The sequence below is a fragment of the Cydia fagiglandana genome, chromosome 21 (genome assembly GCF_963556715.1).
Source record: "Cydia fagiglandana chromosome 21, ilCydFagi1.1, whole genome shotgun sequence".
NCBI classification, from domain to species: Eukaryota; Metazoa; Arthropoda; class Insecta; order Lepidoptera; family Tortricidae; genus Cydia; species Cydia fagiglandana.
The window spans coordinates 14,099,143-14,111,367 of record NC_085952.1 but is presented as its reverse complement, the minus strand read 5'-3'; the positions used below and the strand labels follow the sequence as shown (position 1 = coordinate 14,111,367).

Below are 12,225 nucleotides of genomic sequence, written 5' to 3'. Positions count from 1 at the left end.
AAAGCCGTAACAGACTACCGCACCGCTACCTTGGTGCAGTCAAAATATCTCTTTCTCGCTCTAACTTATAGCTGCGTCCTTAACGCACATATGGCGATCACTTTAAATACACACTATCGATACGTGCGCTACACCGCACCAAGGTCGCGGTGCGATGCGGTTGGGCTTTAAAGTTAACTGTGAGTTGTTTATGTTTATCTAGATAAAAAATATATGTGTATTTTTTAGGAATATATTATTATGCCTATTTCGCTAATACCGCTTCTCTTACTGTGTTTCTAGCTGTATTTCAGTGAGCAATAATGACAATAATTTATTTTTGTCATAATTTCAATCAAAACGGTTATTATGAAGGGTTACTAGGTACTTTGTCAATCTATGTGGCAAGTTTTAAACATAATACAGAAGTATTGTAGTAGACGCTGTTCACCACTATGATTATTAATCACACCTTTGAGTAACCTAGTCGAACTACCTTAAGCAACACAATTTTTGAGGATAAACATCGTTAAAGATACGTTATTTTTACAAATCAAATCATAGACAATATCGTTAATAACGGTTAACGTTATCGTTAACCGGTACGCTTCGCACTACACTACGACAACAGCGCATCACTACTCTCTAACCATAGACAACATGTTTTGACAAAGTATCAGTCGAGATAAAAATGACGAGCCGTGCGATTTACTAAAATTTAACAAAATAAAAGTGTTTTATCAGTATGACTGTGTGGCGAATTATCGAAGATGAAAACTGCTATGCCGTCGGTGAGTTTTTGTATTCATAAAGTTACTTTTGGCTGTGAAATTTTCGTAATCAGTTATGTGATGTTGAACCACTTGTTGCTACTAGGATGCCCCCCGCAGCGCGAGATAAATATAAACATTGTATCAGAACGGTGTCCGTAATACTATCAGTGATATCACTACACTTCTTGCTGATATTTTTATGGAATAAAGTATTGAAACATGGTCGTATACGAACGGCCACTCCCTGTGTTACTGATGATTAAGTAACTTGATTGATAACTAATGCATTGCACTTAATTGAATCCAATGTGACATACGGCTCTATTTCCTTGACCTTATAACGAAACTGCTATGAAATTGAAATCTAATGGTGGCTGTACGGATTACTCTTGCCTTCAAAAACAAAATTAAATTTAAAAAGTGATTTTAAAAATTATGATGGGTTTAAAAAAAATTGTTTATTCTATGGTCATCTCTAAAAAGGATTTGCTTAAAAAAATGACATCATAATCATGACCTTTGGTGTGTTTGTGTTATTTGTTTTTGTTCAATAAGTAACACAAGTAAACATGTTTGAATTCCTAACATCATTGTTTGTTCAAACCATCAACTCTTTATGATTATATTGTAATTGAATTAGAATTATACATACTGTTTTGTTTTACAATTTTCCTTTTACCTTAGTTAGCCGGCTTCCTCAAATGAATAACTAAACTATTTATACCTTGGATATCCCTTAGTACAACACACTGTGGGAAAATATAATAGTAGGTAAATAACAGCAATATTGCCTGTGTAAATAGGGCCATACCATTCAACTGGTTTGCCTCGGATTTGACCTAGTACGTAGACATGTAAAATATAGTGTTGTGTTATCCCTATAAACTGTTTTTAATTTTCTAATAAAGAATATTCTTTGGTGTTTGGGAAAAAAGGGCTGGGGTTTTTGAAATTATAATCTTGTGTATAGAATGCAATCTTGTGTATACAAAAGATATGGAAGGACAGGAGCATCACCCTGAAAACCAAGACCAACCTTGTGCGCACTTTGGTGTTCTCCATATTCTTATATGGCGCAGAGACGTGGACCTTAAAGAAAGCCGACCGTGACCGCATTGATGCTTTTGAGATGTGGTGCTGGCGCAGGATGCTGGGGATTCCCTGGACAGCACATCGCACCAATGTATCGATTCTTCAGGAGCTCAAGATCCAGACGAGACTTTCTACCACCTGCCTACGAAGGATTCTGGAGTACTTCGGACACATAGCCAGGAAAAGCAGCGATAATCTTGAAAAATTAGTGGTCACTGGCAAAGTGGAAGGAAACAGACCTAGGGGCAGAAGCCCGATACGTTGGACTGACCAGGTTCGCACCACCCTCGACACCACAGTACACGACGCTCTTCACGAGGCAGCAGATAGAAGTGTGTGGCGCCGAGTGGTCCACACAAAACTATTTCGACGAGATGGTCACGACCCTCAGCATTGAGGAAACCGACGCGAGGAGGGAGGTATAGAATGCTCCCCCTGTTACTTACTTACTCCTCTGGTGCAGCAACCCAAAGTGTGTCTTGGCCTCTAACACAACTGCTTGCCAGTAATCCGGGTCCTGTGTAGTTTCTTGCCAATCTTCAACCTGGAGCTCGTGCAAATCAGTGTCCATCAATTGGATTCCCAGTACAGATTTTGTATAGAAAACTGCAATGGGAGCTCAATATACTCCGGTGGCAGCATCTTGGTGATAACAGTTTATGTTATCATAACAATCTCTCAAATGATTTATTGTAAGATAGTCAGAAATTCAATAATATTTAATAAACTGCCATTATTTTACTTTGAGTACAGTAGAGCCTTGCAATGGGACCCAGGTATGTCCTTAAACTACGTCCAAGACCACCGGTGGACGGGCAGCAGCGTCCCTCAAATTCGACTGCGATCGCCAACCCGCCTGCGATGGCAATTATGGCATTCACCCCCCATAAGGCGGAGGCCTATGTTCAGCAGTGGACGTCTTATGGCTGAGATGATGATGATGAGAGCCTTGCAAAATCTGGGTACTTGCTAATCCGGTCATCACTATAATCCGGAAAGCCTTAAAATTACGACTTTGGTAGTCACAATTTTTCATTTTCTCCAACTAGGAGTGCCGTCGAAAGATTTAATCCAAACATTCAAACATGGCAAGAAACATAAAAAATTAAAAAATATTAATAATATGTATTAATTTATAATATATTAAAAATATTAATTAGTTACATAAAAGCATGTAAAGTGTCATTCTATGGAACTTGCTATGTAAACAAACCGCCATACTGAAATTATCATTTAGTGCCAGTTTCAATATGGCGGTTTGTTTACATAGTTAGCAAGTTCTGTAGAATGACACTTTAATAATGAAATTTCGGATTTAGATGCTCGCGTGAGGCCCTGATTCGCGTATCGTGACCCCTTTGGGCCCCTCGCCACCTGAGGAAGTCCAATTGTCGGCAGTCAAAACATTCACGCTGTCAATATTAATATTCGCTCAATTGAATTAATTTTTATGCAACTCGTGCTTTACCGCTGGAGGTCGTGGGTTCGTATCCCGTCTTGTACCAACAAGTTTATAAGAACACTGCATTTGGTACTAAGGGGGAAACTGGCTGATTATTAAAGTGATTAAGGAGCCAGGTTTTGATAGAGCGATTTGTCTTATTTCGGTAGTTTCTGAGCGAATTTGTAGGAACCAAAAGTCTGTAGGTGAAAATTTAGTGTTCTCACTAACATCTTGGAAACCATGTACAGTGGCGTTTAAAAGTGCATCGCTAGGTTTCGACCGTAATGCCTTAATATTAAGGTTGAAACATCTCCATGCACTTTTGAACGCCAGTGTACCTACGATACAATTTCAACAGTTTGATGTTTACTAATCGCGTTTCGGAAATCATTGCAACGAACCCGGGATTACCCTATAAGGCCTAGTTTCCATTCGGTAGATCAGTGGATTGCGCGTTGGGCCGGCGGCGTTGGTTTTATTAAGTATAGCCAACAGGAGTGGTCATTTCTCCATACAAACGTACTCGACTGTTTCCTACGTGGGTTTTGATGCTAGAGGAATGATTTTTTTCAACACAGATTAATATTGTCAATATCTGTGTCGGAACGTTTTGCTTTTTTTGATATTTTTGTTTTTTAAGGCCCTTCAAAAATGGCCAAAATGGCCTAATTGACTATGCCGCAATGAGAGGCATAGTATTCAAAACTGATATCAATTAGCTAAAAAAGCAAAACGGTCCGACACAAATAATTTCGTAATCATTTAGATTTCGATCATTTAGAGTCGAGTACGTAACCTCGATTTTTGAGATTTTTACGCGGGATTTTTCGCCTTGTACTTATCGCACTAGTTTTAGGAGCTTCCGTTAGCGAGACGGGTATATTTACCTAAAATATTTAAAACTCAGCTCTTGTTTCGTCTTAACATATTGAATGTCGGGAACCCGCTCGGCGGGCGCTCTGTTCGTAGTCGCTTCCCTCTACAAAGCGGGAAAACGCTAGAGTCGGCAACGCGTGTAACGCTACTAGAACGTTGGCTGTGAATGCGTTAATTCATTAGAAAGTTAACTGATCACGATTTTGGTGAAAATATAAAAAAAAAATCAAAGACACGTACGGACTAATCATATTGCGTTTTCGCTGCGATGGTATTGGTCGTAACTATGTAACGATCCTCATATAAGTGTAACAAAAACTTTGCGTGTTCTCTATATCCGATTACGTTTACAAGCTATTTGCACGCTTGACGTTTCCCTGTTTAGCTAATATTTCCTAAAGTCGGGCCAAGCCCTCGCACAGACTTGAAAACCGCAACATGTTAATTAGAATCAGACTCAAGGAGTTTATTCTACGATAAAACAAGATTATTCTTATCTGTATTCATTAAATACAAATATATACACGTTAAAATTAAATAATGACAGATTACATCACAGTGCATTAACTTGGTAACTAACTGCACTTCTTACATGATTTGTATGCAATGAATAATCTTAGAAATTATTACTGTTTACTGTCAAACACATACTTAATAACTAATGACGTTCTTAACTCTTTCTTTACACGTGCAAGGAAATATAATCGTTTACCGAAAACACCAGTCTGGGGGAGCAAACTCAAGTTACTCTGCTGCAAATATGTATTTGAGAATATCTTCACATTAATAAAAAACCGGGCAAGTGCGAGTCGGACTCGCGCACGAAGGGTTCCGTGCCATAAAGCAAAAAAAAAAAAACGGAAAAAAATGCATAAACAAAACGGTCACCAATCCAAGGACTGACCACTCCCGACGTTGCTTAACTTTGGTCAAAAACCACGTTTGTTGTATGGGAGCCCCATTTAAATCTTTATTTTATTCTGGTTTTAGTATTTGTTGTTATATCGGCAACAGAAATACATCATCTGTGAAAATTTCAACTGTCTAGCTATCACGGTTCGTGAGATACAGCCTGGTGAGAGACGGACGGACAGCGAAGTCTTAGTAATAGGGTCCCGTTTTATCATTAATAACAATAATAATAAATATCATTAATAACATTATTTAATAAATAATAGCATTAATAACATAATAATAAATAATATCATTAATAACATTATTTCGAGCGTTCTGTACATCGCTGTACACCTGCAGCCTGTGGACTCGATACACGCAAAGGGCTTTTAATGCCATGCGCGTACAATATAATGACGCGTTCAGGGTACTGTTGCGGCTGCCTCGGTACTGCAGTGCGTCCGGCATGTTCGCTGATGCTCATGTGGACGGATTCCACGCGACACTGCGCAAGCGCTGCGCCGCGACGCTCCGCAGGGTGCGCGACAGCCGCCACAGTCTCCTGGCCGTCGTGGCTGGCAGATGGGACAGTGGCCTGATAAGGCACTGGTCCTCTCTGCATTTGTCTTTAGTACCTAAGATAGTCATTTAAGTTTTTATTTTTAAGTTAACCTTAGCTATAAGTTTTAAATTGTTAAGATGTACTAACAAAATATGGACCATGTTTGTCTGAAATAAACGCATTTTATTTTATTTTTATTTTTTTTATCCTTTAGGTACGGAACCCTAAAAACCCACTTTTATAACATAAATCTGGCCTGCCTGTCTCGGCCTCGGTTGTGCCTAGATTTAGAGTTACATATATTTTGTTATTATTATTTCATTTTAGACAACAGCTGAGGCTACAGTCAGCAGCAGAAGTTGCTAAGCGGGCGAGGTGTTCAAAATGATCTTGACGCGACTTTATTGTTTAGAGAATAAGAGCGTGTCAAGGTAATTTTGAACACCTCACCCGCTTAGCAACTTCTGCTGCTGACTGTACGTCTAAAATCTAAATCATAAATCGTAAATTTTTTAAATTATCATTTTTTACACGACTGCCCAAAAAAAGAGTGTATTGTTTTCAGCGTTCATGTTTGTATGTATATATTTAATTATTTACTGGGTATATGACATGATTACTCCCAAAAAGCAAACTCGCAAAAAAGCACGAACGCTCGGTATCATAATCGCGGAATTCTGGCAACATACCAACACATTGCACATAATCTGCATAAGGGTTACCATGTCTACTGATGAACCGGCGGACAGTTTCCAAAATTGCGAAATTTCCACCTACGTAGGCTACTATTATTGTAGGTATAGGGATCGAAATTTTCTGCTACCGAATGAAAGCTACAGCCACATTTGGACATGTACGAGGGACGTCTGAAAACTTATAAGCCTAAGGTATTTCGAGGTTGTATATGTGTTTATGATACTGGCCGCTAGAAAGGCCATTTAAAAATAAATTATTAAGAAAACAATATGTCAGATTTTTATTATTCTGTTTCGAGATATTCAACTAGAAACTACATAATGTGTGAATTACCAGCGAATATTACGAAAATTGAGCATCGTGCTGTAATTAAGTTCCTTACAAAAAGTGAAAAATCACCGCAGTGTATTTTTGAGGAAATGGCTATTATTTACGGTGCTTCTGGGCCTTCTTATGCCACAGTCAAAAAGTGGAGTCGCTTATTTAAACTCGGGCGGGAATCCATCGAAGACGACCCCCGCTCAGGGCGGCCAATATCGGTAGTGACCGAAGAAAACGTAGCCAAAGTCAAAAAGTTGGTATTGGAAGATAGAAGAATTAAGGTTTGGCAAATAGCTGAGGTCCTAGGTATAAGTAAAGAACGAGTCGGAGAAATTTTACACGAACATTTGCACATGAGTAAAGTTAGTGCTCGTTGGGTGCCGAAAATGCTTACTGCCTTCGATAAAGAACGTCGTGTTGAAACTTCCCAGGCGTTTTTAGACTTGTGCGAAGATAATATAGACGAAGTTTGTTCCCGAATAGTAACTGTCGATGAAACATGGATCAGACAGTATGACCCGGAGTGTAAGTCCGAATCAATGCAGTGGATTGAGAAGGGGGAACGGCCGCCGAAGAAATTTAAAGTGCAAAAATCGGCCTCTAAGTTAATGGCTACGGTGTTTTGGGACTGTGATGGTATTCTTTTAATCGATTATTTAGAAAAGGGTTCCACAATAAATGCACTTTATTATGCAGATCTTGTAAGACAGGTACGACAAGCAATAGTTGAAAAAAGGAGAGGTAAACTAAGGAAAGGAATTTTGTTTTTGCAAGACAACGCACCCGTCCACACCGCTCATGTTGCGAGGCGTGCTTTGAAGGAAGTTGGCTTTGACGAAATCGACCACCCACCGTACGGCGTACAGCCCCGACCTAGCCCCTAGCGACTATTTTCTATTCAATAATTTGAAGAAAGAGTTGAGGGGAAAGCGATTTACTAGTGACGAAGAGATGAAGGCGGCCGTAGAGGAGCATTTTGAAGGGCAAAATAAAGAATATTTTTTTAATGGGCTAAAAGCACTATATAAAAAATGTAAAAAGTGCATTGATTTGGGAGGAGATTATATCGAAAAATAAACAGTGATTTACCTTTGAAAATTGTGTTTTTGTATCTTAGGCTTAGAAGTTTTCAGACGTCCCTCGTAATAAAGAACATTCCACGAATTGTCTGCCGTTATAACGTATATACAAATGCGAATTATCTGAAGATTTTCCGGTATGGGAATTTCTTTTTCTTCCAGAAGTGATAAAATAAAAGGCTCAGAACATTAATTATCGAATTGTTTTCCGTGTTTCGCAATTCGATGCGCATTATACGAAATACTTACATAAAATGAGTTTTTACGGGACAATTCGTGGAATACCCCATAATAATGTTGTATTTGCTCGAAATCAACAATAATCTTAACATCTCGACGGTACAGCTTCTTCGTATGCCCATTTTGGTATGCAATAATAAAGAAAAGATATTAACATAGTTTGCTTGTTGCATTGAGATTTTTTTCTGAAATTAACGCTCTTTTTAATGACCAAAATTCAGGACAATGCTCTTTCCCGAATTGGATTCCCTACAATCAGTCAATTTCGGTAGATAATCGAAAATTGGGATGTCCCGATAACTTCGCGACGTCTGGTCGCCCCAATCTGTATGCACATTATGTGCAGACGGCAGCTGGTGCAATTTGCACATATGCTAATGCGCGTGCCCAATTTTATCCGACGGCTTATCTCGTGTTAAGTTACTTCGTTTGCAGTTTAAATGTTAAGAGAAAGGCATTCGCTTCTGATAGCTGAGCCATGGGTATAACACTTTAAACTCTCGCGTTTTGTACACGTATTTAATTACACAAACGGGTCTACCGCGATATAATTTCATTGTTTTTACCTTTAGGGCCCCCCACATCTAGCGTCTTTCGAGCTAAAAAGACGTCGCTGCGCAGTTGCGTCGAGCAGCGGCCATAGAGTTGTAGACGCCGACGCTTGAAAGACGCTAGATGTGGGGGGGGGGGGGGCTTAATTCCGACGTTTCAGCTGTGGTCGCGGAAAGACTCTGAGCCATGGGTGTTCGTCAGGTGTACAGCTTACAGAGCCGCTGAGTAGGGATAATCTGTCCGAAACCATAAAGTTTGTGTGCATGGAACTTTGCGTGACAATACAACGTGTTTTTCAAGATCATATACTTGTAATTAGAGCGTGGGAATTTTCTTGTTTCTCTGCCAATTGGAGACCAATTTAAACAATTGGAGGTTGACTTATGACTCGGCTTAAGAAGGCGGCATTTTATCTGTAACCGACACACTTTGTCTCGGATACGCTGTGTATTCGAACTTCAAGATATTCGCAAGAGACGACACGTACTAGATCCATTCTAGATACGTTATAGTTTAGATATCAACTAGTTCTCTTTTGCAGCGCAATTCGGGCAACCAATGTCACTTTTACGTTAGATAGAGTAAGATATCTATTAGATGTGAATTGGATCTCTAAGTCATATCCTGTGGAAATCGTACAAGAGTATCTCCAGAATCGCGCAAATGTCAAATTTGACAGGTTAGATCTTAAACATATCGTTATCGTAGCTTGGTGATGTCTAAAATATATCTAATAGATGTCTATTTCAAAATCCGAATCTGGCCAAAAGATGTATCTGCAGATCTGTTCGCAGACACATTTGTGCCCAATTCCGCACATCCGCCAGACATATCTCGCGGACTCTTCTGTACATAAATTCGGAAAAAGTCCCTCTCCTCTTTATCCTCTTGGGGTTCAATGTCCTAATACTAGTACAAATTACCTCTAATGAAATTTCAATCTTTATTAAATGGAACATAGTTGCTTTTGCGTTATTTCGTTTGATTTTAAAACAAATCAAAATCAACTCTATTTTCTAATACTATTAATTCATATTTGGTTGTAAATATTTCTTGTATGGTGGGCCGCTAGTGTCCAACACAATCCACAGTTCACATGGCTCTCCACACCGCCAAAGATAGAAACAGATGGAGAAAGATCGTAAGAAAGTGATACAAATGGGAGGTCACGACCCTCAATATTGAGGAATACGACGCAAGGAGGAGAGAGGGTCCAAATTATCCGGTATCCGGCCTACCCGGCCATTATTTTAATATCCGGTCGGATACCGGATAGTGACCTACTATCAGCCGGATAGCGGATAGTAACATTGCTTAATGTCGGAGTAAACAAAATTGGATTTAAGAAACAGTCACGGCCATAATCGTACTCGTTATTATTTTAAAACAATTTGAACATTCCACAGACATACAACGCGCACTCATTTCGAACCTAGAAATGAGTCCGCGCGAACGTTCACTATGAAACAAGTCAAAATCTGCACAATGCGAACCTGAAAAACCGAAATGTAGGTATAGTTCCGCCGGCCGAATATACGGCGACCCGATACCGACGATTCGGCAGATGGGCAAGCCGAATATTCGGTATCCGGTATCCAGCCAAACAACTATCCGTTGCATCTCTAGTCCAAATGATTACAAGACGAATACCCGACTCTCAGGATACCTATTCTAAACACTCACGTATTCTAAAGTACACTCGCCTCATCATTACGTTCCATCGCCCGCCGTTAACTGTACATCGGTGGACCTTATTCCTTTTGTAATAAGGTTCACCGAAGTACAATTTATGATGGCTCCATTGCGTATTCACCGCACCAGTTCGTTGTAAACGTCTTCGCCAATTGTTTTATTACACAACAATACGTTATACGTGCGAAAAAGAGGCGATAAATTAAAACACGACCGAAGGGAGTGTTTTAAATCGACACGATTTGCGAATTACTTATTCGCACGTGTATCGTACAACGTTTTACAGTACACATGGCCCTTTAAACTTTTGACATATGCACGAAAAGTGCTATTTTATGCAGTAGTGCTGAAAAATACAAACAAAAAAACAAAAAACACTGCCTGTATGTCTGTCAGAGAGGGATGTGGGTGTTTTTGTTAAGAAACAATAGAATCACTTAATTTACACATCTCAACGCAGCTCTAGTGGACAATATTCTACTTTCTTATTGGTTCTTAATAAACACATTCCTCGCTACGCATCCTCGCACATTTCTGGTGGAAACTTAGCCTTAGATATCGGTAATCAAAGAGCATATTATGCCTTTGGTTGTTATGAAAATAACGGCTGTAGCTGTATTAAAATCAAAAAGGCGTACTGTCATTATTATTAAACATTCCTTTTGAAATCACCAAAATGACGCTAAGAGCTCAGAATTTGGCATTCAGCTTATAGTTATAATTTAAATATTCGATACATATTTAACGAACGTTAACACTGTTGTATTACGCAATATGGCTGAAGTGCTAAAAATCACATACCAATACTAATTGATCCTAAAATGGTATACCTAATACACATCTCAGTCAAATCCTGTATTATAGCGGAGGTAGTTATAAAGTTGACCCAAAAATTTTTTATTAAGCTATGAGCTTCATCACATATGTTCCTTGAGTAATTCTAAGCATTTCAAGCCTGGGAGGCAATAAGAAATGTGCGTCTACTCGGATTTGTAATGGATTCAAACTTTCAACCCCTTTTTAACCCTGTTAGGGGATGAATTTTACAAAACGCTGAAATTACTTTTCCTGTCTTTTAATAATATCCCCAAATACAAAGATTCAAGTCCCGCGATCGAATTTTTTTTTAATATCCATACAAACTTTCAACCCCTTTTTCACCACCTTAGGGGATGAATTTTCAAAAACGCTGAAATTAGTTTACTTGTATTTTAATAATATATCGTTTTACGAAGTTTCAAATTCCTAGCTTAAAATAAAACTTGAACCCCATACAAACTTTCATCCCCTTTTTAACCCCCTTAGGGGTTGAATTTCTCAAAATCGCTTCTTATCTCTTGTACACTTTATAAATGTAATCTAGTGTGCAAATTACAACTTTCTATCTTTTGTAGTTTCGGCTCCGCGTAGCAAAAATCTCCAACCAATTTTTTTACCTTTTTACGTTTTTCTTGTAAAATTACTATGAAACTGAAAAAAACAAATATCAGCAATGAATTATACGTCTTTGGTTTATACGAAAATGATACCAAACTTGCCCTTGTAGCCACCAGGATCTGAATAGATTTTTTTTAAAGATCCCCCACCCTCCCCGACTAGACGCACGCTTCTTTTTGCCTCCCAGGCTAGAAATGCTTAGAATTACTCAAATATCAAATGTGATGAAGCTCATAGCTTAATAAAAAAATTTTGGGTCATGTATGGCAGCGTTACATAACTGACTCCAGTATTAATTATAATTATGCCCACTTGCACCATCCCACTAACCGGGTTGACGGTTAAACCGCTTAACCCCGGGGTTTAACCGTCAACCCGGTGTCAAATTGTACTGGTAACCATGGTAACGCAAGGATTAACCGGTTAACCCCGGGTCAGTGGAATGGTGCAAGTGGGCCTTAGAGGTTAAAAAAACAATCAGTTAAAGTTGGCGATAGAATAATACGACCTAGTATTACTAGGTGAAATTTTAAATTTTTGTCGGAGTATGGTAAATAGCATGACTGGATTTTTACTCGTCTTTTTGCA

General features: G+C 38.9%; 1 protein-coding gene across 1 annotated transcript in view; it reads left to right on the top strand.

Annotated features, from left to right (window-relative positions):
* The first annotated feature begins 638 nt into the window (after nucleotides 1-638).
* Nucleotides 639-12,225, top strand: part of LOC134675248 (dedicator of cytokinesis protein 1) — a 101,629-nt gene continuing 90,042 nt past the window's right edge. The window contains exon 1 of the mRNA XM_063533466.1: nucleotides 639-770. Within this exon, the coding sequence (XP_063389536.1) occupies nucleotides 725-770 (46 nt within the window). The 5' untranslated portion in view covers nucleotides 639-724. The remainder of the gene's footprint in view (nucleotides 771-12,225) is intronic.